This window comes from Polistes dominula, unplaced genomic scaffold, assembly GCF_049000335.1.
Source record: "Polistes dominula isolate Pdom_NZ unplaced genomic scaffold, Pdom_raw_medaka contig_373, whole genome shotgun sequence".
NCBI classification, from domain to species: Eukaryota; Metazoa; Arthropoda; class Insecta; order Hymenoptera; family Vespidae; genus Polistes; species Polistes dominula.
This window is the reverse complement of record NW_028300899.1, coordinates 2,813,524-2,839,707: the sequence shown is the minus strand read 5'-3', so window position 1 is coordinate 2,839,707 and position 26,184 is coordinate 2,813,524. Positions and strand designations below refer to the sequence as shown.

Genomic DNA, 26,184 nt, shown 5'->3' with positions numbered 1-26,184 from the left:
CGACGCGAATACGAACGAGTCTTCTACTACCTTGGAAATTTATACGGGGGAAAAAGCTTTTCCCTTCCACTTTTCTTTTTTCCTCTTCTAACGTATATACATACGTATAAACGTACTCGTGTATACGGGGAAAAAAGAAAGAGTGTGTGTGTGTGTGAGAGAGAGAGAGTCACCTGGCTATAACGTGTTGACGCGTTTCTTCGGTAATCGTATTTGCTAACGTCGAGAGTGAAAAAGGAAAACGAGAAAAGAGAGAGAGAGAGAGAGAGAGAGAGAGAGGGAGAAGAAAAAAAGCTCAAAAAAATATAGAAAAGAATCAGGGACTAACACCCCACCCATCATCCTTTTCACAAAGTAATCGTCTTCGAAATCGTCGCTTGATGCCAAATTTCTATGCGGCTTTTGTGTGCTTTACGTGATCCTACCTTGAAATTTTGACGGAAAACTTCAAACGATACACATCTTACACACACACACGCACACACACACAGACACACGCTAGCGCCTGTATTTCTATCTTATCGTTTTTTTCTCTCTCTCTCTCTCTCTTTCTTTCACATGAGTTTGCTTTTCGTTGAGATCGTTAAAATATGTTAAATAAGTTGGTATGTGTATATATTCTGTACTTAAGTGTAATATATTTTAGTCCGTTTAGAGATCCTCGATTAAGGGGGTAGTTTCTTTCAGCATAGAAAAGGGGTTGCAAGTTTCTGATCTCTTAAAATATTCGTGATCAACGTTCTGACTCAAATTTGCGTTCACTTACGGATGATAAAATATGGATCGTGCGAATGTAATTAATATAAATACATAGTTTTTCTATCTCTATCTTTTTTTTTTAATCTTTTTTATATACTAGTTAAAAAATATTTTAACGTTTCTTCGTTTACTAAAAATCTCCAAATGAAGGTACTTTCCAAATGTACCATTAACGTTTGTACACTTAATCAAATTTGAATAGTTATATATCAGTGCTAGAACATATATTTTTCTACAATTATCAGATAGATCTTTCGAATGATTTACAAAAAAATTATTTGAAGATCGTTGATGTAACAATAATTATGTTTTTCACCAGAATTCATCCCTTTTTTTTTAATAATTCACGTTAATAATAAACTCAATTTATCTTTTTTTTTCTTTTTTTCTCTCTTTGTTTTTCTTTCATTGTTCGAACATTAACGCGTTTGGTGTTAAAAAAGAACAAGTGAAAATAAATGATAAAAAATAGTTCACGTTTACGTGTTAGAGAAAGAGTGAATTAGAAAGAGAGAGAGAGTGAGAGTGAGAGATATGATCTAATTACGCATCCGAGTGATCGCGAATACGACTCGAAATGGAAATGATGAGAGAAAGCGTTTGCGAGAGAGATAAAGAGAGAGAGAGAGATAAAGAGAGATAGATAGATAGATAGATAGATGGATAGACACTCTCCCTTGAAACTCTCTCTTTCTCTCTTTCTCTCTCTCTCTCTTACTCTCTCTAATCGTTATGGTTTTTAGTTTGCCAATCCGAGCGAGCAAACATTCCGGATGTTAATTGCGTCGGTAATTATCTTCGTTCCCGACGTCATCCTTGCCTTTGACAGTTTTAGAGCCATCGAGTCGTACGTTCGTCACTACTTTTCCTGTTACGTACGACTGAAATTGTTTTCAGACGATTCCAACGTTAACTCACCGATGTAACATTTTCATGAACAGAGAGAGTACTAGAGGGAGAGAGAGAGAGAGAGAGAGAGAGAGAGAGAGATCGATTCACGTGTCTCTTGCACGCATTTACGATTGATTGTTGTTAACACATTGAATGCTGTTGATGTCACCACTAGCTGATACTCAATTTTACAAACTTTATTTTCAATATATTTTTTAATTTTCTTCCCCCTTGTTTCTTTTTCAAACTATTCAAAAGATTAAAAATGAATATTTTTATGTATGAGCGGTTCACGGTTTAAAAAGATTGAATTAGCTTTTTAAATTTTGTTAGAATTTTATTATCACAAAGTACTTAATTGGTATTTCTCATTGTTCTTTTTTTTATACTAAAAAAAAAATATATACATATATATATATATATTTTTCTTAATAATTAAATTTAACAATTTTAGATGAGAATAATTTCTATAGTTCGATATTATTAATAATTTCATAAATGAATGGTTCTCACGTGTATTTATAAGATAAAAAATAAATATTGGTATAATAAGAAAAAAAACAAAAAATATGACAATGTAATAAAAGACAACTTAAGTGGTCAACATGTTAACAAAATAAAAATGGAAATAAAGGAAGATTAATTAGAGAATTAATTGGAGAAGAATCATCAAATATTTTCTACCGACACGATTTTTCGGTACCAGTCGATTGAATTACTGGTTCAACCGGAAGTCGACCGAGTAAAGGTATAAGAGGATCATGGGCTAGATCGTTTCAGTACGCTTTTTCTCGCACGGAAAATAACAGAAGGCTCGCTTATTTTGCCGATCGGAGGTCAACGTGAAATCAGTCGAGAAATGAAGGAGGAGGAGGAGGAGGAGGAGAACGACGACAACGGATTCGGACTTCCACGGGAAAGAGATGTGCAGGAGAATAAATCCAAATTAGTAAACGCCATTAAAATGAGTTGTTAACTCCTGAGGGTTCACGTGAGTGTAGTAGTACGTGTATGTTTGTATGTGTTAGTATATAATTTTACATATGTGTTAGTTGCACCAACGTTTTACCACCTATGCGTCCTTTATGTATGCTGGTGCATTAGTAACCTTATGTTTGCGTGCGTGGGAGTGTGCGATCGTGTGAGTGTGTACGTATGTGCATTGGCGTAGTAGATTCAATCGAACGAAATTGTTAGAGAACATTTTTTTTTTTTTTACCAATATTTTAATTAATCAAAATTTGTATAAGTGATTAGCAATTAATTCGATGTGATATCTAATTGGATAGAAAATTTGGTAAATATATAAGTATTGGAGGTGCTTGAAATTATTTTTGATCATCGCATTTTATCCTAAAGATGAATTTAGTTGCAAGAAGATACCAATAATCCTTCTTGATCGCAAAAGACTCGAACGACTCTAAAAAAAAATGATACTGATATTAAAAAAGAAAATTGATCAATTGTAAATTCTAGTGATTTTTTCAATTCTGATCTATGGAACTTGCAATTACGCCATTGTCAGCTACGTGCACATTCGCTACGTGTGCAAAACGCTTAGAGCTCACGCTCAGTGGCTCGTCCACACACTCGGTTACTCGCGTACGCGCGCGTGCTCACTCGTGGATGCTACCAAGAGAGAGATAGAGAGAGATAGAAATAGGAGGTGCAGCTCGTACTGTCGTTTATTTCACCCTGCATACGGTTGGTTTGCAACGTATAAAAAAAGCCGTTCAGCCTCTCTACAGTTGCATTTGGTTTTGAACTCTGTCTTTGTATGTGTGTATGATACTGTGTATATCAACGTGTGTGTAGTATGTGTACGATATCGCCATCGAATACGATGTTTCTATCCCCACTCCTTTCTATTTCTATATCTATTTCTCTGTCCTATCCACACTCAGCTACTGAGAGCTAGAATTTCGCTTTACTTCGTTCATAGTATACATCCTATATGCTTACATATAATATATATATATGGTTATGTGTGTGTATATATACAAGCGTGAGAATTAGGCCACTGGACCAATAATACGCTTCCAATGATTCTCCTTTTTCATTACTTTCTTTCTTTCTCTTTTCTATTATTTTCCTTCCCTTCCTTTTTTTTTTCTTTTATTTTTCTTTTCTTTTCCCTCTTTACCCTTCGATACAGTTTTGATGCACTTAGTTGCAAATTAACACTGATTCTTTTTTTAATTTGATTTTTCGTTATTAATTTAAGTTTCTAATCATCAAGTGCACAATGTCAAATCTTCTCTCGTTTACATACAATGTGTTTTTTGTTCGCGTTAATCAAATTTAGTTGATATTTTTCAACCGGTTTCAAGCTTGTCGACGTTCGATCGTACGAACAAACGTTTTCGTTAATTAATTTTGTCAACAGTGCTCTTGAATATTCGATCAAAAAAATTCTTCATCTCTTCGTATATATATATATATACATATATTTAAATGAATATGCGTTTCTACATATATATATATGTATATGTGGTTCGATAAGTACCACATTCGTTCGTTTTACGCATTAAACAGATTAATTAATTCGAATTCGCTGTTGGATTCATAATCCTTTCGGGAAAATATAAAGTACGCAGGACGAGTGATCGAAAATTGTAAATTAGTAATTCGTCAATAATGAGAGGAGAGTGGAAAGAGATAAAGAGAGAGAGAGAGAGAAGATGAAGTTTTGTATATTCCTTTCTCTTTATTTTCTTTAACTCTATTTTATACATTTATATATGGTGTGACCAACATAAAGAATCTTTCGCGCTAAACATTTACTAAAGTTTCTGCTTTCATCTACAAAGAATGCCAACACACAAAAAAGATCTTTTTTTCCAAACTTTTAATTACGTCAAAGTTCACTTTCTATTATATTATATCACATTGTATATAATTATTCAACAAAGTGGATAAACAACATTTTAAATAATAATCTCGAAATTTATAATACTTAATTGAAAAGAAATAATAAAAAATTTTAATTAAAATAATTTATAATTTTAATATATTAAATATTAAAAACACACACACACACACACACACACACACACACAAAATTATCTCTAAATTATATAATATTAAAAAATAATATAATACAAATGATGACAATATGGATACATTAAATATAATAAATCAGTATAAATCAGGACAATATGGATATATTAAATATAATATATTTAAATTAAGATAAATAATTAGGCAATTGTAATGATTACAAATTACTATTATTTTATATGGTTCATTATATATACTTACATATATACATGTTAAAACGCGTAGCCTATAAACTTAAAGCTTGAACGGTTAATTGCTATAATTCAAATACGATGTAACCGGGTAATCATGTTCCAAACGCTTTACATCTCCCTCTTCTTCTCTCTTTCTCTTTGTTGCTTTTATCGAGAGGAAAATATTATAGTGAAAATCGTGTTTCTTGAGGTACATCGATGTTAGCTTCGTAATAAAACACACGGTTCACGTTGTTTTATGTGTTTCATTATGTACGCTATGAGTACTCTGTGCGTCCTCAAAAGTATGAAAATGTTGGACTCTCTCTCTCTCTCTCTTTCTGTTCCTCTCTCTTTCTTTTTCTTTCTTTCTCTCTCTGTCTCTCTGTCTCTGGTAGCAAGCGATAAAGTTCTACCACGAGAGCGCTACTCTAATTATACTGTCAGTTTTCTGAATAGAAGTTGCACCGAGACGGTGTACGATAGTACTTGGAGTGTCTCGAAGGTAGGAGAATTAAATCGTCGTTGTTGTGTTGTAGGGTTCCTGTTAAACCACCAAGGAAAACCTAACGTAAATGTACATGTGTATGCATCTACGTATAAGTTTAATGTGGACGCGTACATACGTTTTGTTTCACATTTGTGTTTGCTGTTTTACTTTTTATACAATGATAGACCCTCCCTCTCATGTTTTTCAACGAACTTAATGGTAGGGGATTCAAAGTTAGACAATTTTCGTTCACAAATAAATGCGTGTTAACTTGTTACGAAATTTTCTTGCTCTGATTCCTTCATTATTATTTATTTATTTATTTATTTTTTTTTTTTGGATAAATCTTTCATCACAATTATTGTAATTATGTTAGATTGAGATTAATATAAATCTATCATTTAAGATTTCGATTAGTTTGTTATATCAATTCTAATTGGTTATCAGAGTTTTATTCCGTTGATTGTATTTTACTACTTACGTTGTGCTAAATAAAAGTAGAGAATCAAAATATTGAAGACTCTTGTAATTATCGAACGACCTCGTTATTTATATATAGCTTTTTTATTATTAAAAAAAGGAAAAGAAGAAAGGAAAATAAAAAATAAAAAAAAATAAAAAAAAATAGGAATAATGGACATAATTTGTCAGAGTTCGTAATATTACATTGATTTATGGATGTACGAATTTTGAAGACTGCACGATAATTACACCGACTAATGATGTACCAAAGTACTTGAATGAGTTTCCAAAGCCCACTCATATTAACTTCGAGCGAAGCTTTTGTGAACACTCTTCAGACATATTCTCTCTTATGATTATTGAAAAAATTATAATTAGTTTATAAATTAAAATAAATCATGAGTTATCTATCTCTTTTTTTTTTTTATCTCTCGCTTCTAATCTCTTTATTTTTGCATATAATTCAATAGTTTCCGTCTTTAGCGGTTAGATAAATGGAATCGTGTAAATCATATCAATTATTTTTATCAGAAAACGATATCGATGTTATTCGAGAACGCTTGAAAGCTATTAAGGAAGAAAGAAATCCTTTCGAAGATTAGCAATATTTAATACATACTCTGATTGTACTTTAATGTTAATAAGTACTATTAATAATGATATTGAAAAAACAAGTATTGAATGAGGACTGAAAAAAAAAATAATTATTAGTGATGAAAATATCGAATGAAGTCAATATGTTTAGATTATTAATAATAACAGATAATCATTAAACGTTATTGCCAAATTATTTTTTTCAATAAAATCTAAACAAAATAACATTATAACAAAATATTCCTCAAACGATAATGTATTTTTCAATTAGAACAAAATTAATGTAAAATTATAAAGTAGTAATAGATTCTAATTCAATTGCATTTCTATTTCGTAACTTTTTTTCTTTCCACTTTCGAATTTGGAAATATCGTTTCGTTTGTATATTTTTCCTAGTGTGTGTGCTTGTATATCCGTGCTCATCGAACAAGTACTGTAAAACGCGTAGATTTGAACATGTCAACGTAGAAACGACAACGCTTTGCACTCCACAGCTTGGTGGGCTCGTTTCACAGTGAAATCTACTGTAAAGGGTGACTATGCTATCGCAAAGAGAAAAGATACTATTCTACGTCATGGTCCTCCCGGATTATTTCCTTTAGCGAATATCCTTGAAAAGGACTAGAATTAAAGTCACCACTTTTTTTTCCTTTTTATCTAATAAAAATTTATATTAAATTCAGGTCTTTTTATTCTCCCTTTTACTGGTTCGAAGCAATTTTTTTTTTTTTTTTAACACCTTTTCACACACTTATTCAACACTACTAGAGATGATTTATATAATATAATATTACTGTAAATTTTTTTGTAATTAGAAAATTATGTAACATGTAAAGATTTTCTTAGGTTTTTTTCAGCTAAATGGTATTAACGTATGGTATGTCCAGAAAAAAAAAGAGAAAAAAAATATTCTATAAATAGAAGTCATTTAAAGCTGTATTAAAAAGTTATGATACGAATTATAAATCATCTAATTTTTGGTTTCAAATGTCGACCACCTAAACGAATGCAAATCTGATATCGTTATAGGATGAAATGAATCTGTTTCACTTAATAATTTCTAGATATTATTTTAGTTTTATTGTTCGTTAAAATAAATCTACTATTATAATTAAAATGCTACTTGTGTGAAATAAAGAAAGTAATTATATTAAAATATACAAAATATTTATACTAACCGTATGTTTTTTTTTTTTAATACAATGCAAATACTTTTCTACGACCTCTCCTCGACTGATATAAAATGATAAAAAAACAGGAACAGACTGGCAGAAATAAACTTACAGACAAAATGTATTACTTATGATCACTTTCTTTGAACTCTCGACGCCCTTATCAGTTTACCTTGAATCTTAACACGTTTCACATCTGTCAAATGGAATAATTTGATTAATAGAGGATAAATAATTTCTTACAACCTTTTTAATTGTCCGTGTCTTTCAAAAGTGATTACAATTTTTTTAATGTAAAGTGTATATGCATCACCAAACACGTAGATTTGATTTTCGTACGAGCAAACGAAGGGAATAGACTAATTTGTCTAACTTGTTCCATCGAATTAGGTCAATCGAAGAGATGCTAAGAATCGTTAGGATTGAAAGAGTAGTTTAAAAAAGAAATTAAAAATAGTACAAGAAATGAAATCAGATGAAAATAGGAAAATAAAGACAAAGAGAGAGAGAGAGAGAGGGAGAGAGCATTAAAGAAAAACAGTTTTAAAATGTTTAATAAAAGAAATAAAAGAGAGTGAGAAAAGGATAACGAATTAGTATTTACATTTTTATTTTTCTACGTATGTGCTAATAAATCTGATAAATAAATATTTTAATCAATTTTTTCACGCTCGGCTAACAATACTTTTTCGTTTTTAAAGTAATATTGTACATTGTCTCGCTTTTATCAGTAAAACTAAATTTTAATGAAACGAGGCGTGGTGTTACGTGTCTCTACAGGTCAAATGCGTTTTATTTCGATGAAAATATAACGTGCATCGATGGACTCAGTATAACTAGGAAACGCTTTTGTTTGTTATAATACCCTTGAATTCGACCATACCTATCGAAATACATTTATACATATATACATATACAAATATACACGTATACAGATAGAGTACATATTATATTCGATCCATTTGTTCGTATGGAAGAGTGAAAATCAAAGTGGATGGACCGTCATCGATGACAACTTTTCACAATGAAAATGCTTTTCGGTGTTTAGTAATAATGAGCAGAGCAAAATCGAAAGGTACGCGTATAAATCAGAAAAAATATGGATACCAGATAAATAATAATGAAAAAAAAAGAAAAAAAAAAAAAAATAATCAAACAGGAGAAATAAAGTTCATCGAAAAATACGCGACAAATTTTTCAACTATTTCGATTAATATCGAGGAAAAGTTCATTTTTACGTGACAAATTTTTCTCCGATATATTTATCTCTCGTTCTCACTCTTTCATTCTCTTTCTCTCTTTCAACCAGGCTGATAATTTCCGCGTGATAAATTTATTATTTTCCCTCGACGGAAACTTGCACGTAAAGCTCGGCCGGTTTTTGCGCTCGGCTTTACCTCTATGCAAATTAATGGCGATATATCCAATGCGAGAATGTATACGGTGATGTTCAGCACGGGATCGGAGGACGAATGGAGGATCGTACAGTAGCAGAGGTAGTAGTGGTAGTGGTAGTGGTACCGATGGTGGAAAGAGGGAACAGTGGGAGGAGGAGTACGAACGGGATGGTATGGGTTAGTGGGTGGAAAGGGGGGAGGGGCTTGAACGCGCGGTGGTAGTGGCGATGCCGTTCGAAACCGCAATTCACTAATTGTTTTTCAATTCGCGACAATCGATGGCCTGTGGGTAGAGAGTCGTGGTAGGCAATTTGCCTGCTCGCCGCTTTTCGTCCCGATTTCTTTGAATAATCTAATACATGCTATACTTTCATCCAGTTCTCTCTCTCTCTCTCTCTCTTTATTTTTTTTATCTTGATTTTCTCTGCCTTTGTTTAATGTCGTTTACTTTTCTTTTTCCGTTGATAACGAACCAGTCGATAAAATTCGCGCGCGCGCTCTCGTATGTATATGTGTACATGTGTTTGTATGTGTTATCTACTAATAAATAGACACGGGTAGTGTCTGTAATTATTTAATTAATAAATTAACAGAAAAAAGAAAGACAGAAATATGTGAGATGAATAGAAAATCATTAGAATAGATCAATTAAATTGTTTTTTATTCCGATAAGATTAGAATTACTAAGTTGGGGTAGAATGTTGAAAATAGAGTAAGATTCGTTCGGATTAAATTGAATTAGTCGGTTGAATTTGATGTCCGGTTAACACGTTTGAGGTCTAATCACGTCGATCTATTCATCGTTCTAAACTCAGGAAGACTTGATCGATCGAAAGTTTAAGCCAAGGAAGATAGAGAATTGTCGAATGGGGGGGGAGGGGAGAGGATGGAAGAGAGGGTCGACCGGGAAGGTGGATTTCCGCGAATGCTGTTTCAAAATCGCCGACAAATCGCACGTAATTTCCCTGTAGCAGACTTACTAATTAGAAACGTCATACCTGGCGCGGTTGCGGCGACTCTTGCGGATACTGTTCAACGGCCAAGCTAAATTATCCTTCGTCAGTTAGCCGCATACGGATATGAGGCAGCAACAATGGCTAATTTATAACATAATGCTACTATCTCTCTCTCTCTCTTACTCTTACTCTAACTGTCTATCTCTCAGTCTGTCTGAACTATAGATTCACTTGTTCGCCGTGGCTATCTATTTGCATTAGCCGTTTACATCCGTTTCCTTCTTGAATATGTTTTCAAAAGCAACGCGATACATTTAAGTTTTCAAGAAGAATTTCCAATTTCTCATTCTCGTCGATCTTCCTCTTTTGTTCGTGTTATTTTTTAAACGTTACATGCTATAGAATTTCAATTTCTATTCATCTTTGTTGATTCAAACAAGCAATATATTTTGCCTAGGTCTAGCTCAATTCTTGTTGGTTGAGATTAAAAAATAAATTAAGTGAGATATATTGAATTGGAAAATTGTTGATATTTTCTCAATAAGCTCTTACACGTCGATAAACAAATTCGAAAGATGATTTTTCCCTTTTCTATCTTTCTCTCTCTCTCATTTTTTTTTTAGCTAACGCCCGTATTCACCGTCCTTCTCGTACAATCTCTATGCATTATGAATCAGAAATGATATTAGAATATTCCGCACATACATATGAGTGCATTAAGGGGAACAGGTGCCGATATATATTCTTTTAGCATACCTTAATATTCGAGCGTGGCTTGATTTACTTGCTGATCGTGAATAAGCCAGCCTCTTTCTTTTTCATATTTCTTCAACGGCATATTTTGATCGTTCGAAAACTGTTCTTGAAGAGACGAAGGAAATGGACGAAAGAATAAGAAAGAAATGGCAATTTTCATTCACTATATATATATATATATCTCTTTCTCTCTCACACTTGCTCTCTTTCTTTCTTATTTGATTACCTTTTCTTTTCACAAATTGCTTCGACCTGACTGAAAATATTAAAAGAACACTCACACCATACTTGAGAACAAGTTGGTAGGAAAAAGGATAAAGGCAAAAGAAGAAGGAGAAAAAAATTATGTTGCATCGTATTACCCTCCCTCTCCACCTCTTTCTCCTGCTCCTCTTTTTTCTTCTCTTATCCTTCTTCTTCTACACTTCAGTTTCTTTTTCCCCAAATAGGTAGACCCTTTTTCCGACCACGATTTCCCGTTAGAACGCGAACGATTTCGGTTAACCGAGGGACAAGGCTCTAACTCTCAATCGCCGTCGAAAGTTGTGTGTAACTCGTCGAGGTCGGGACGAGACCTGCACGGAGATTGGCTTTACAAGCTGTTCTAATGAGATAAGTTCGACCATCGTGCCTTACTTTTAATATCTCTTCTCCCCTCTCTTCAATGACGTCGCGCGTTGCCCAACCCCCTCCCTCCCTTAACGAGCGAAATATTGTCTAAGGGTCTTCGCTTTTCAGAATTTTACTCATCCAATCTATCGACCATCACCTACACCGAGTTCTCCACCTTCAAAGATCAAAACGATCGATCGATCGATCGATAAATAGATTGATAAATTTCATAGATCGATTTATAATTATTTTCGTCAAGTACGAGTTCAGCTTATTGACTTCAAACAAAATTCAATGAATTTGGGTTTTCTCGTCATGTTAAAAAAAAAAAAGAAAAAATATTATCTCTTTACTTTTTTCTTCATTGTTCTATGATAAAATTAAAACACGTCAAAACTTGACAGTCCTCCTAATGTTAAGCTTTCAACTCACCAATTTATATTTCTTTTTTTCTGCGAATAATTAAATTGTAAATATTTTTCCATCTAACATGAAACGAAGTGGTATATAAGAATGCACGTGAAACTTCTCTCCTTTTTTCTTTTTTGAAAAACGGGTATTGGATCTTTTACTGCTTGCACGATGTATGATTCTGATGGATCTCTACAATTATGTAAAAATTCAAACAAAAATCAGTATTTTGTCAACTTGATTTTTCCCTAGTGAGTTAGAAGTAATTTTTATACTTTATTTCTTTATTTTAAATTAAGCAAAATTTTAGTTGCTTTTATATACAAAAAATTATATACTTGAATATCTCTGAATGATTTTTCAAGTATTATTAGATTTTTTTATTTTTTTTTTTAAATAAGTCTCAAGAGAAAGGGGCGCGGCGGTTGGAAAGGATGGATGAGAAAAAGAAGAAATTGAATGGCAGATGGGTTGTAGCACTTGCGTACCTGAGAAATTGAAAGGTAGAACGATTGTGCACGTCGCACTGTCCCGTTTCATCGATTATTCTTTTCACTCGGTCTTTTATGCGTCCATTCGCCGATTGAACAAATTACGGTGCGAACGCGATGCATGCGGTCGCGAGTATCGTTATCATTTAGTCGCCCCGATCGGTCTCCCCGGTTACTTTTTTTTTTTGCAATTTTTTCCTCCCTTTTTCCTTCTCTCTCTCTCTCTCTCTTTCTCTCTGTCTCTTTTTTTTATTTTGAAATTCAGCTCGGAGCACGAAATAAATTGAAAACTCGTTGATACGTAGAAAGAGAGAGAGAAAGAGAAGGAAGGTATTTTTGTGGTTTCCGCTTAATTTTGACGTTATCGAAACGCTCGTTGAAAGTAATGTGTTTGTCTATCATTCTCTCCCTCTCTTTATCTTTCTCTTTCTATCTTTGTTACTGTCTCTTTTGCATTTGGATGCATATGCATATTCGTATATATCGGTTTTCGAGTTGATAAAAAAATGATGTCCAGGTTGATCGTGTTTGATTTATCCTTTCTACCTATGTTTCCATCTATATGTCATTACTTTAGATCTTGAAAATTTCGATTTAAAAGGTATCTATATCGTCAGTAAATAAAAACAAAATATTGATGTCATAATTAATTCAATAATTGTGAAAAACGAGCTTTTAATTAATCATATGATGTTGAACATTTATAAGAAATTTATAGACACCTTAGCTATCAATTGGATTGAAATTTTTGTTTTAAATGGTATAATTTTATTTTCGTACTAATCGAAGGATGAAAATATAATGAACAAAGAAAAGAAGAAAGATAGAGAGAGGAAAGGCACACGAGACATTCTCTGTTAGTTCGCGCCATGTGTCGTGAAATATCAGCTTAAAAGCATGCTTTTATTTTTTTGATAAATTGCTCCCGTTAATCGGCTCTAGTCGAGGTTACCTCCCGGAGGGCTCAAATCTGCTCTGCGCGTTTGCTTTTCTCTTTCTCTTTCTCTTTCACTCTTTTTCTCTCAAAGCCAAATATAGTATCTCTCTTTCTCTCTCTTTTATTCTTTTTATCATTACCCTACTCTTTCTTTCTTTCTTTCCATATATATATATATATATATATATATACATATATATGTGTATACGTAGATCTACTAAATGGGATTTTTAAACGTATCCAGCATTTTATTTACTACCACGCTGGCTTTTTACGATTACCGAGAAATCTCTATGGGGTCATTAGATGTTAAATTAATCGTCTTTCATAGAAATATTTCTGATTTGTACGAAATCAAATGGTTTTAAAATCCTTTTACACTGATTCTTGAATAAACATTCAGATAGAAATTTTTGGATTTTCTTTTTTTTCTGTTTTAATAAGAGTTCTTTCGTCCTTCTTTAAAAGAAAACAAAAGGGAAAAAACGTGAGTGAGCGGAGAACGAAAAAGAAAATGGAATACGGATTATCCGTGCAATTTTTCGTCAAATAAAATTGATATTGAGCGATTTATTTTCATGCTCGAACCAAACTCGATCTCTTAGAAATATTTCGAAAAAAAAAATAAAAATAAAACGACATGGCGATATAGCCGTGTAATGCGCTCCATATGGTCGGAGTTTACCGGTTAAATCGCGTCGATTCGAACGAAAGATCGAACGCGATTACGCGCTTAACGGTCTAGTCTCGATTTCGTCGAAAATCTCGTGACAATATACAACCCCCCATCATACACTCGTTTACATATATATATATATATATATATATATATATATATATATATATATATATATATTTTAAAGTTATATATAAATATATATGTATACGCATGTACACACGCAAAATTCGTTTGTTGGGCCGTAATTAAGTACCATTAATTAATCGTACCGTAAGAAAAATGACGTTCTGCAAATTGCACTCTCGTAATTCATTTTATAAACGTACAAAAGAGTGAGTGAGTGAGTGAGTGAGTGAGTGAGTGAGTGAGAGAACAAGAAAAAGAGAAAGAGAATGGTTTAAATAGAAAAACTTAACATTCTTCTTGTATATTTGGTGATATTAATTTTCTAGCGTGTTTCGACCAATCGTCCAATGTTTAATCGTTCGACCTGCACGAATTCGAAACATTTCTGAAAACGATCTACCGTCCATTCATGTATAAATGTATATATTATGTATATATGCATATACAACTCATACGTAGGTGAATAAATATGACCGAGTTTCTCTCGCAAATAAAATATTACTGAGACACGTAACTTCATCCTGCTTTTTTTCAAATACACTCGTTATGGTATACATACGTGCGATAATATAGCTTGACACTCGCTTTATTTGACTTTTTCCGCATTTTTAGTTTATTACGAAAAATGTATCTACAAGATACGGTAGAAAGAGGAAGAGAAACAGAGAAAAATATAGAGATTTATATTTTCCTTGTTTAAATATTTTTAAACAAGATTATAATATTTGTTTTTGTTCAAAAAGTTATTTCATCGAAATTTTATTAGTCGCGTGTATTGGTACCTAATTTTAATCTAAATTGTATATAATAATGATTTGTAATAATAATTTAAACTTTACATAATAGTAACTGATACTGCAGACGTGATTTATAACCTGCAATTTGTGTTTTGATCTGTTAAGTAGGTTTTTTTACCATTACATCAGAAAAAATGGAAAATTAAAGTCGGTATCTTCGTTGTATTTTTTTTTTTTTTATTATCGTAAGGGGAATAATGAGGTGAAAAAGAGAATAAAAATTACGTGTTGTCGAAATTTTGTTTTGGTAATTTCGATTCGAAAGATAAATTACATTTAGATCTTTCAATTGAAGGAAATAATGGCAAAATTATTCGTATGATTTCTAGTACATAATAAAATATTGTAATGTATCGTTCAATTAATTGTTCGAAATATTTTATCAAATAATATTCCACTTATCTGAATATTTGTACAAATTTATGAAAAATACGATTACCTTAAAAAATAATATTATCTTGAAAAGAGATTCCTTTTTCTTTTTGCACGTTCAATTTGGTTGCAAGAGTATTTGTTTGTTTAGCATAACAATGGGCCATTAACATTGCATTAGAATGGTTAGGTTGTTTGCAAAAGAATGTTTCGGTCTCGTCGAATCTACCATTCAATGCAGATTATTCTACATCCCCTTTATATTATCATCGTACAATGATACGTATCGTTATCGAGAAGGATTTAACGTTATCGTTGAATTTGTAATACTCGCTAGGTGAATCGAGACATAATCTCTGAGTATTATATCATACTATATAAACTGTATTTCATTAATCATATATATTGTATACATATATAGAAATTTTTAAATATAAATAAGTATATTCATATTTTATATTTAAATATATATATAATTTGTAGAATATAATAATTAAAAAATGCATTTTAATGATACCAATTATGTACTGTAACAAGTAGAACGGCCGGGAATTACAATTAAAAAATAGTAAAATAATGCTTAACTTGAAAATTAATTATATTCACTTAACTTTCCGTGGGAGGAGACACTAGCGGGCATCGGTAGATTCCTCGAACCTTTCTACATCATTAAATATTTCTTATTATGTCGCCAGTGGTCTGCAATAGGCTCTCGAGGATTTTTTGTATGTCACCTATATGCGGCAGTAGGCTGTGGAAGATGCTTTGTGAAATCTGCCTAAATTACTATTTTAAACACTTTAAACTACTCTATACTGCATATACTATTAAAAAACGCTGTTTAATGATATCAATTATATATTGTGATAAGTAGAACAGTCGGGAAATGAATGCAAAAAATAATAAATAAAATAAAATAATGCTTACTTTCTCTTTAAAGACTAATTATACTTATAAAAAAAAGTAGATGCTTCCGAAAATAAATATTAAAATATAACATTGTATTTAAAAATACAAAGTTAACCAATTAATCTTAGAAATGACTCAACCTAGCACAAAATGTCATATTATTATACTGAATTTTTTAGGCAACTTTTTCCATATCCACTTTTCTGCTATCATATTTTCACAGCTATTTATTTGCCAAGAGCTTGTTAATCATTCTGTATATTTTTCACATTTTTTAATTTTTTAACTTTAATTTTTATATTTATTTATTGACGAACCTTCAATATTTTGTTGAGCTCTCGGACGAAAGGCAATTTTTCGCATAACGCATCGGTATAATAATTCGTTTTCTTTCTTTCTTTTCGTTCAATAAAAAAAGAGACAAATTTTTATCAATGTCTATCTGATAAAAATTCAGGAAAAATAAGACCATCGTTGGGAAAAAGTTTTTTCTTTTTCTTTTTTTTGTATATTTCGTGGTTCTTGTGGTTCTTTTGGGAGAATATCAAAATGTATGATGTGTAAACACGAAAGTCAGATTCTAATCAGGTAGTAGAGAAACGTGAAAGTTTTAGTGCCAAAGAAAAAAAGAGAAAGACAGAAATAGACAGACAGACACAATGAGAAGAATCGGATTATTTTTGTTAATATTCAACATACGATAGCCGTACAAACGTATACACAAACACACTCATACATATATATGCATATATATACTAGTATGATTCGGTCACTGAGCCGTGAACGCGCTTCATTTCCTCGCTGGGAAATTGCGTTTCGAAAATCCATTTTCGATTCTCGTATACGTACGTCAACTTTCTCTAGTGTGTATAAGTTAGTATATAAATATGTTTTTTTTCGCTGCTATTATATTTGTGTTGTGAATACGCAGATAAGAATGCATACATAAATCTACGTGTATATTAGGGTGATCTTTATTTTGGGTATTTTGCAATTTTTATGCTTCCAAAGGTTTCATATGGTTTGAAATAAAAAAAACAAAAACTTCAAAAATATCCGTCAAATTTCAAGTTTCTATCTAAAATTTAACCAAGTATTTTTCCATCAAGTCTATCATTTACAATTAGTACTTTCTATGTAATTCGATCGAAATAGAAATGATTTTTTATTTATTTAATAAATAAATTATCATATGTAGTTTGATTAATGTGGTCATGAAGAAGGCCGACTTACGTACGTGTGTCGTTAAGCCTGTGTGCGTGTAGGATGCTGTCATTGGTCATTGCATGTCCGAAAAATTAATTAGCCAATCACAGCCAATCTTTCGTCCGATTTCTCTAGTTTCATGGCATCGTTCGTGGAGAATACATCGGATTGTCATCGTCTCGTTAAAATCAGGTAATTAAAAGATATTTTGTAAGGTTCACACCTTTCTATTACAATATATAAAGGATAAAAGGATCAATTTTGATTTTTTCAATATATTTTGACAATTTTTGTGGTCCTATATCGTATTTTTAATCATTCGAAATTTTTCTTTATTATAGGTGAAAAAAAGATCTACTGCGCAGCATTTTCGCGCATGCAGTATTTTCGCGCCAGTCTTACGCGCCTGTTTTATGTACATCAATATGGCGAATCTTTCGAATTTTTTAATCTGTCATCTGTATACGTGTTGCAGCGAATTTTCTTATCCCGTTAATTTCAGGTAATTGTTTCAATTAATATTTTAATGTATACCTTCCTGTTATATATTAAATGATATATAACGAATGTTATATATCAAATGCATACTACATGCATAATTTTTATATGTGTTTTCATATTTTACTTTCTTTTAGCTTTCTTAACATGGGAAGAGTTATAACACGAATTCACTAATCTTTTAACCTTGTGGCAACTTTTTTTATCTTCTCCATATATGGCGAGGTGAGCATTAATTTTTTTAAGTATAAGCATATAAGCATATAGAAATACTACAGAAAGAGTGAGAGAGAGAGAGAGAGAAAGAATAAGAAAACAATACACTCGACATATAGGTTATTATAAATGTGTATTTTTATTTGCAGGAATTTCTCGAACTGACGACAAAACGTAAACAGCCGATAACATAGGTATAATAGCCGAGCATTCGACACTTCCGAGATCTCCTTTACCAAGGTTACATAGTAACGTACCTCGTATTCGTCTTCTATCCTTCGACGAGACAACATCAACGAAAATAAGGCGTATTAAATTATTTAATAATTTTATTTCTAACGTTATCGTTTTGATTTTAATAGTTTAAAAAGCTTTTCACTGCATAGAATGGTATAAATACTGGTTTATTTTTTAGGTTACTCTTTATTGAGTTTGCTGATACAATTATCGTTTTATTTAGACAACTTTAAAGATTTTTAATTAATATTTATACTAACATTGTATACTTGATATGTAATATTGCAAGCAAATAGTTGCATACACCGATCAATTTCACAAATATTTAATAACTTTAACTTTTAATTATGTCAACTCTCATAGATTATTAAATTATTTTTTGATATTTACCATTGAATATTTTATCAAAAATATTCAATGGTTTTAATGTGTGCCCTGCCTTTAGAAATGATTTACAGGAAATATTGTAATATAGTCTTTAGTATGTTTCAGCTTTTCAGACTTTTTATTTATATTTTATTTTATACATCGTCATCCTAAGGGTAGGAGACCCATCCTGCATTCATCCTGCTTCCATCAAAGTGAGTATATTTTTCTATTAAACATTTTCTCAATAACTATAGTAATTTTTATATGACAACGATTTATATAATATTGTTTTTATTTTTGTTTCAGATCATCATTGGAATAGTATATTCACATTTTATTTATTAAATTCATTAAGAAATTCGTTTAACATTAGATTTGTTCACTATTTTTTTTAAATTTACAAACGTTGTTTAAATGAAAAAGTGGATAGAGGAAAGGAATTAATATTTATGTATATATCATTACAGTATTAAAAATTACCATATAATTTAAAAAAATATTCTACTTTAAAGTTAATTAAATTTAAATTTTATTAAATTACAATGAATTTAAAATATTTCTATTTTATATATATGTAACAAAAAAGTTTGAAATGAATCAAATTTGCTCAGTCCATAAATCTAGTGTTAATTGAATTAATTGAATGTAATGCAGTTTTATAGTCATTATTTGTGCATTGTCATCGTCATCCTAAGGATAGGAGACCCATTGTGCATTCGTCAATAAAGATTTAAAGTGAGTATATTTTTTTATTAAATAATTCCTTACAAATTTTAATGATTTTCTGTAATAGTAATGATATTAATAGTATTGTTTTTTATTTCAGTTTCAGATTGCAATTGTGCACGAATGGCCCATGTGAAGTGACCAGGAGTGAAATTTTTGTTCTTGCATTTGACTGCGAGCAATGCAGTCTTTGAATTAGTGCAGTCTAGAATCAGTGATCGGACGAGTAATAAGTTAAAATCAAACGCGAATTAGAGTCAGTGTTGTTCGTCGTATAATAAAATTTCGGTATCGCGATAAGAAACTCATCTATAGTTTCTTATTTTCGTTTATACCGCGTTTTTAGATTTACGTGAGGTGCATCACCATGGTGCAATAGAGCTGCATCTCATTGGAATGCATTGTAAGTATTCATTTTTATTTACATTTTATTCGATTTTATTTTATATGATTTTGGATAATATTCCAGATAACTTATCGTTTTGTTCTATTTTATTATACAGATATAACCATGGATTCTCTTCCTTTCAAAGATGTTGGATGAATTCTTCGATGGATCTTTGATGAATCTTCGATGGATTTTTGGTGGATCTTCGATGGATCTTCTTCAATGGCAAATCGAGTATTATTTTCCATCGTCAGACTACAATACTTGCTGCGAAGTAGAAGTGTTTTGGAGCCATCACAGAACTTCTTAAACTGTGAGTTTTTATTTAAAGTCCCTCCAGTGCTCAATCATGCCAAGGATGAAAGGTCCAAATCGGCACGAGTTACTGGTTGTAATTATTTCAATAAATTATTGACGAGCACATGAGTAATTCCTTTTTAGGAGTTACTTATGAAAATTGTATATTGTATTGTATGTTTTATTATTAGTTTAGGATAGGTTTTCTTGTCTCATCGATTAAATTCATTTAATTAATAATGCAATTAATAAATGCACTCTCTTTTTTGTTACGTGTTTCGTTCGTGGGCAGTAGTGATGAAATCGAGCATTAATTTACTCATTTTCTTCCAGAAAAGCATGTAATAAATGTCTTACATGCATTGCTTCATAATTAGTTTATTTAATCGAGATTAATTTTGATATATCGATTTTTCGATATTTTAAATAAATGGGCAAGAAGTCAAATTCATTCGCGACGGATAGACTTTGGCAGTTAAGTGGCGGCTCAAAGTTCAGTTCTTTCATTAGAACAGCCAAATTAATCAAAGGAGTCGTCCGAGGTTTTTTTAAATTATTTTGATAATAATAATTTTGAATTAAATATATTAAAATATATTACAAAAAAATTAAAAGTCGATTGTTCGAAAATAAAGTACTTCGAAAAATCATCGATGCAAAACGCCATGAGGAAATAGGTAAATAGAAAATATTAAGTATATATAATTATTAACTATCATACATTAACGAGTATGTGGAATATTTTTTTTTAATTCTGATATAAGGGAAATGAAAAATTGTTTTTGGTTTTCGTTTTTAGTCAATATTTTACAGTAATATATTTTTAACAATTACTTTGACCGGGATAAAGAAATATGATCGTTCAATGCCAAAAACTCTATATTAAATATTTAGTTGAGAAACTTATGTCTCTCTATGACAAAGGTCAAAATTGAGATAGTGACTTGGAATTTGTAGGATATTTTTTATTTTATTTATTTCGGACCATATGAGCCTCTGGAAGTATAAAAATTCAAAAATACCCAAAATAAAGATCACCCTTCTTTATATATTTATCTATATGTGTAAGCTTCGGACGGTTTCGTGATGAGAATAACAATGAAAAAGACTATGAAACTTAACGTTTTATTTTCATTTTTGAAGTGAAAACTTTTTTAGAATGGGAGTGATCTGAAAAGTAAATAAACGGAAACGGAGCTATGTAACGAAGCTATGAAACGGCTGCCATACTAAATAATGAGAGAAAAAGAGACAAACATAGGATTTAGACTGCGAGGGAATGAGATGGAATATAGCTATACAGTTTTTCCTATTCTCGGTCTCCTCTTTGTGCTATGCTTCGTAGTTATCGCTCCTGGTTGTATATGTGTGTGTTTGTGTGCGACTGCATACTACAAAGCGTAAAAACACATATTCTTTCGATACTCGAAATGTTTGTAGGTAGGAGCGATAGAAAAGTAAAAGAATAAACAGAGATAAGCACGTAGGTATGCGACAAAAGTATAAGGTCCAAACGAACCGACGGTCGACATAAACAAAGAAGGTGCGTGGTATGTTCTTTTTTACCAAACGTGTTATTCCTTTCTATTTAAAAATGTTTCTATTTTATTAAAAAATTAAGGGGACCTTCTACTCTGCAATTTGAAAAAATTTTTTTTTTTTTTTTTTTACATTTTTCGAATGTATATATATGTAGAAATATTGTGTTAAAATTTCAAAAAGATCCGATGTCTCTAACTACATTTTTGGTGCCTGAACGTAACTACCTCGGACCGCTTTCCTGAGCGTTCGGCGCGCACGGACGACTCTTATCTTGTTCAATCCCTTTCTCTTTCATTGTTTATTCAAGCAGTTTTTTTTATTGTAATCTGTATAATCCTTCGTATTGTCAGGTATATTTTTCGGGGGATCAGACATAGAGAAATATATAACTGTCTGAAGATGATGATATATAGATTATTAAATTATGATGATGTTAATGATTTGAGTAATACGTGGCCCATTGCTAGGCCCATTAATCGGCCAATGATCAACTACCATTAATGGGCCGATAATAACTGCCGGTAATGGGCCGATAATAAATGCCGGTAATGGGCCGATAATAACTGCCGGTAGTGGGCCGATAATAAATGCCGGTAGTGGGCCGATAATAAATGCCGGTAATGGGCCGATAATAAATGCCGGTAATGGGCCGATAATAAATGCCGGTAATGGGCCGATAATAAATGCCGGTAATGGGCCGATAATAACTGCCGGTAATGGGCCGATAATAAATGCCGGTAATGGGCCGATAATAAATGCCGGTAATGGGCCGATAATAAATGCCGGTAATGGGCCGATAATAAATGCCGGTAATGGGCCGATAATAAATGCCGGTAATGGGCCGATAATAAATGCCGGTAATGGGCCGATAATAAATGCCGGTAATGGGCCGATAATAACTGCCGGTAATGGGCCGATAATAAATGCCGGTAATGGGCCGATAATAAATGCCGGTAATGGGCCGATAATAAATGCCGGTAATGGGCCGATAATAAATGCCGGTAATGGGCCGATAATAAATGCCGGTAATGGGCCGATAATAAATGCCGGTAATGGGCCGATAATAAATGCCGGTAATGGGCCGATAATAAATGCCGGTAATGGGCCGATAATAAATGCCGGTAATGGGCCGATAATAAATGCCGGTAATGGGCCGATAATAAATGCCGGTAATGGGCCGATAATAAATGCCGGTAATGGGCCGATAATAACTGCTGGTAATGGGCCGATAATAACTGCCGGTAATGGGCCGATAATAAATGCCGGTAATGGGCCGATAATAAATGCCGGTAATGGGCCGATAATAAATGTCGGTAATGGGCCGATAATAAATGTCGGTAATGGGCCGATAATTAATGCCGGTAATGGGCCGATAATAACTGCCGGTAATGGGCCGATAATAAATGTCGGTAATGGGCCGATAATAAATGCCGGTAATGGGCCGATAATAACTGCCGGTAATGAGCCGATAATAACTGCCGGTAATGGGCCGATAATAAATGCCGGTAATGGGCCGATAATAACTGCTGGTAATGGGCCGATAATAACTGCCGGTAATGGGCCGATAATAAATGCCGGTAATGGGCCGATAATAAATGCCGGTAATGGGCCGATAATAAATGTCGGTAATGGGCCGATAATAAATGTCGGTAATGGGCCGATAATTAATGCCGGTAATGGGCCGATAATAACTGCCGGTAATGGGCCGATAATAAATGTCGGTAATGGGCCGATAATAAATGCCGGTAATGGGCCGATAATAACTGCCGGTAATGAGCCGATAATAACTGCCGGTAATGGGCCGATGATCAACTATTATTAATCGGCCAATGATCAATTACCATTAATGGGCCTGGGTTATCATTTGGATATTGAGCCCTCTATGGGCTATTAGAAAACGTCAATGATCGGCCGTTAGTTGTCATCCTTTGCCCGGCGATTGGCCATCCAAGGGCCTGTTTTCAAACTTTGTATGGGGAATTATTAATATCACTCGACTTGAAAAAAAGAAAAATAAATAAATAAAAGAATAACTCCACCCCAACTCTTCACCTTTACCGACCCCTACCCCAACTTCTTCTTCATATTCTTCTTCTTCCTCTTCCTTTTCCGCGTTGTGTTTACACTTCCCTTATTATTTTCATTTCAATTCTCATTCTAATATCTTCGACAAGGAAACATTTTTATTTCATAAAAAGAAAAAGAAATGAGAAATGTTTAATTGATCATTGAAGTTGAATTTTATAAAATAACAGATTCCCATGTTCTCAACCCTTTTCAAAGTTTGTTTGCATTTTAATTTATTTTCATTTCAACTTGTTCGTACACTTTCGACGGAGACTGTATCTTTCCTTACAAATAGAAAGGGATCATAATATCTCACGATTCATAAAAAAAAAAAAAAGATAATAATAATTACCATACGTGTTCCATCGACTGGTGTAAGTACCTCAAAACTAAGGCACTGAAGCAAAAATACAAGCATCCTCCGGCACTTTCTAATGATGTACAGAAAGTGCTAAAGCCTATTTATGAGGATCTGACTAAGACAGAACTACTGGAAAGATGTTTAGGTGGACATACGCAGAATAATAATGAAAGCTTTAATAACTGCGTATGGAACATGGCACCTAAACACCTGTTTAACGGCAAAAAAGTTGTTGAAATTGCGTGCAAAGTTTCAGCATGTATCTTTAACGAAGGATTTCAAACAGTGATGAAGATAATGGAAACGATGGGCATGAAACTTGGGCCAGGAGCGATCGACTTTGCTAAAAGACGCGACGACCGACGTATCGAATCCGCGAACCGTCGAAGCTCTGAGTGCTCAAAAGATGCCAGATCAAAGTGGAAGAAGGCAAGACTGGAAGAAATTGAAGAATATGAACAAGAAGAAGGTCTATTGTACGGTCCAGGCATCGCAGATTAAGTTTAGGTAAGAATTTTTAACGATTTTGAGTAGAAAAAAAAAACTTTAAACGCGTTTATCTCGAAACTATGTTTTGAAATACTAGCTCCATCGTATCTCACGAACCAGTAAACCGATTCTTATAAAATTTAATCCACATATTCTACACATGAGCTGTAACAAAGTGACGGAGAGTTTTTTCTTATATTTTAATTTTTTTCTATTTATTTTTAGTCAAAAACAATAAAAAAAAAGGTCAAATTTACGTTTTTTTTGTAATTTGTCCACCATTTTTTTATTTATTGATAAAATTTTTATATAAAACTGTCACTTTGTAGTTGAAGTCATACAGAATATAAAACCATTTTACTTTTATGTTTCAGGTAAGCCATTCTCAAGTTCTGATGGAGCTACCAAAGCACTAAAGTTTTAAGGTGTTTTTTTATACTACTGTTTTTGCAATAAAAAATTAATTAAAATGAAAAAATGAAAATTCATTTATATAGTTTAAGACTCAGTTTAACAAACCCAACAACTTTTAGATCGATATCTTTTATAGTTTTCTTGGAAAAAATTCGCGAAAATAGCCTTTTTTTTAGGTGCTCAGAGTAGAAGGTCCCCTTAATATTAAATTATTTATTTCGCAAACATTATTCTTATTAATGATTATGAAGTATATAGATTAAAATAATTGTATTGTCTGCAATATTTTACAAAAAAAAAATTGATTATAAGATACATGAGAGAAAAAGAATTAGACAACATTGTAGAATATTTTTTTATTAATATCCAAAGACATGTTTTTTAATTATAATGTTTGCGTATTTAGGAAATTTATACTAATTTTTCAATAAAAAAGAAAAATTTGTAAATACAAGAAACTCGATTAAAAGGCTTTTTAACGAGGCTTGCTTACGAGACTCTTCTACGAGGCCTAATTAAACACACCCTACGGACTTATCGGAAAGACCCTACGGACTTATCGGAAAAAACCTCACTACTTTTCGGAAAAAAACCTTACTATAGAGGTGTTTACTACACTAACATAGGTGTTTAGTTACCATGCATTTTTTAGTTACCAGAAGCAACTCGTTTCATTTCTTTGAATTGAAAACTTGCTTACTGTGTAATATGTTATCTATTTATATATGTTTTCAATAAAACGTATAATAATTTTTGAATGTGATAACAATAATATTATAACAAGTAAACCTTACAATTATCCTACTCCTGATATTCTGCAGTCGTCTCATTCTCTCGAAACTTAGTTTTTCGAAGGTTTCACTTCTAACACGTGTGATCTGCCCACACGTTTTTTTTTTTTTTAAGTCTGGTTATTATATCTTTCGTGCAAATCTTATTGAAGATACTTATAAGTATGATTTAAAAGATCAGTATGCCTGTATGTAATCATTTCGTTTCACTTTTTTTCCAATATTTATTTTGTTTTTATTTTATTCACATGATTGATGCGATATTAATTTGAGATTCAGATAATTAGTGGTAATTATAATCTTAATTTAAAATTATTATTGTAGTGATTCAGGATTTTTATTTTATCATAATATATAGATTTTGTTAAAATCGTTTTAATTATCATTGTATTCTAAGGATATTTTTATTGGGTTAGTATTTATTTTAATTAAAAATGTAAGTAAAATGAAGTGCGTAAAATACCAACAAATTTATTAATAAAAATAGTAATAATTTTTTTTATCAAACGATACAACATTTTTACATTGTAATATTTTAT

The 26,184-nt window shown here is 32.0% G+C and overlaps 1 protein-coding gene and 1 long non-coding RNA gene across 2 annotated transcripts in view; both read left to right on the top strand.

Moving 5' to 3' along the window:
- Positions 1 to 18,891, top strand: part of LOC107073851 (uncharacterized) — a 64,442-nt gene extending 45,551 nt beyond the window's left edge. Inside the window, exons 3-4 of the long non-coding RNA XR_016178834.1 lie at positions 18,114 to 18,782; positions 18,877 to 18,891. This is a non-coding gene — a long non-coding RNA (uncharacterized LOC107073851). The remainder of the gene's footprint in view (positions 1 to 18,113; positions 18,783 to 18,876) is intronic.
- Positions 18,892 to 24,087: 5,196 nt separating this feature from the next.
- Positions 24,088 to 24,915, top strand: LOC149033465 (uncharacterized). The gene is made up of 2 exons (XM_089179309.1): positions 24,088 to 24,458; positions 24,815 to 24,915. The coding sequence occupies exon 1, from the start codon at positions 24,147 to 24,149 to the stop codon at positions 24,450 to 24,452; it is 306 nt and encodes a 101-aa protein (XP_089035435.1). The 5' UTR covers positions 24,088 to 24,146; the 3' UTR covers positions 24,453 to 24,458; positions 24,815 to 24,915.
- Positions 24,916 to 26,184: the final 1,269 nt, after the last annotated feature.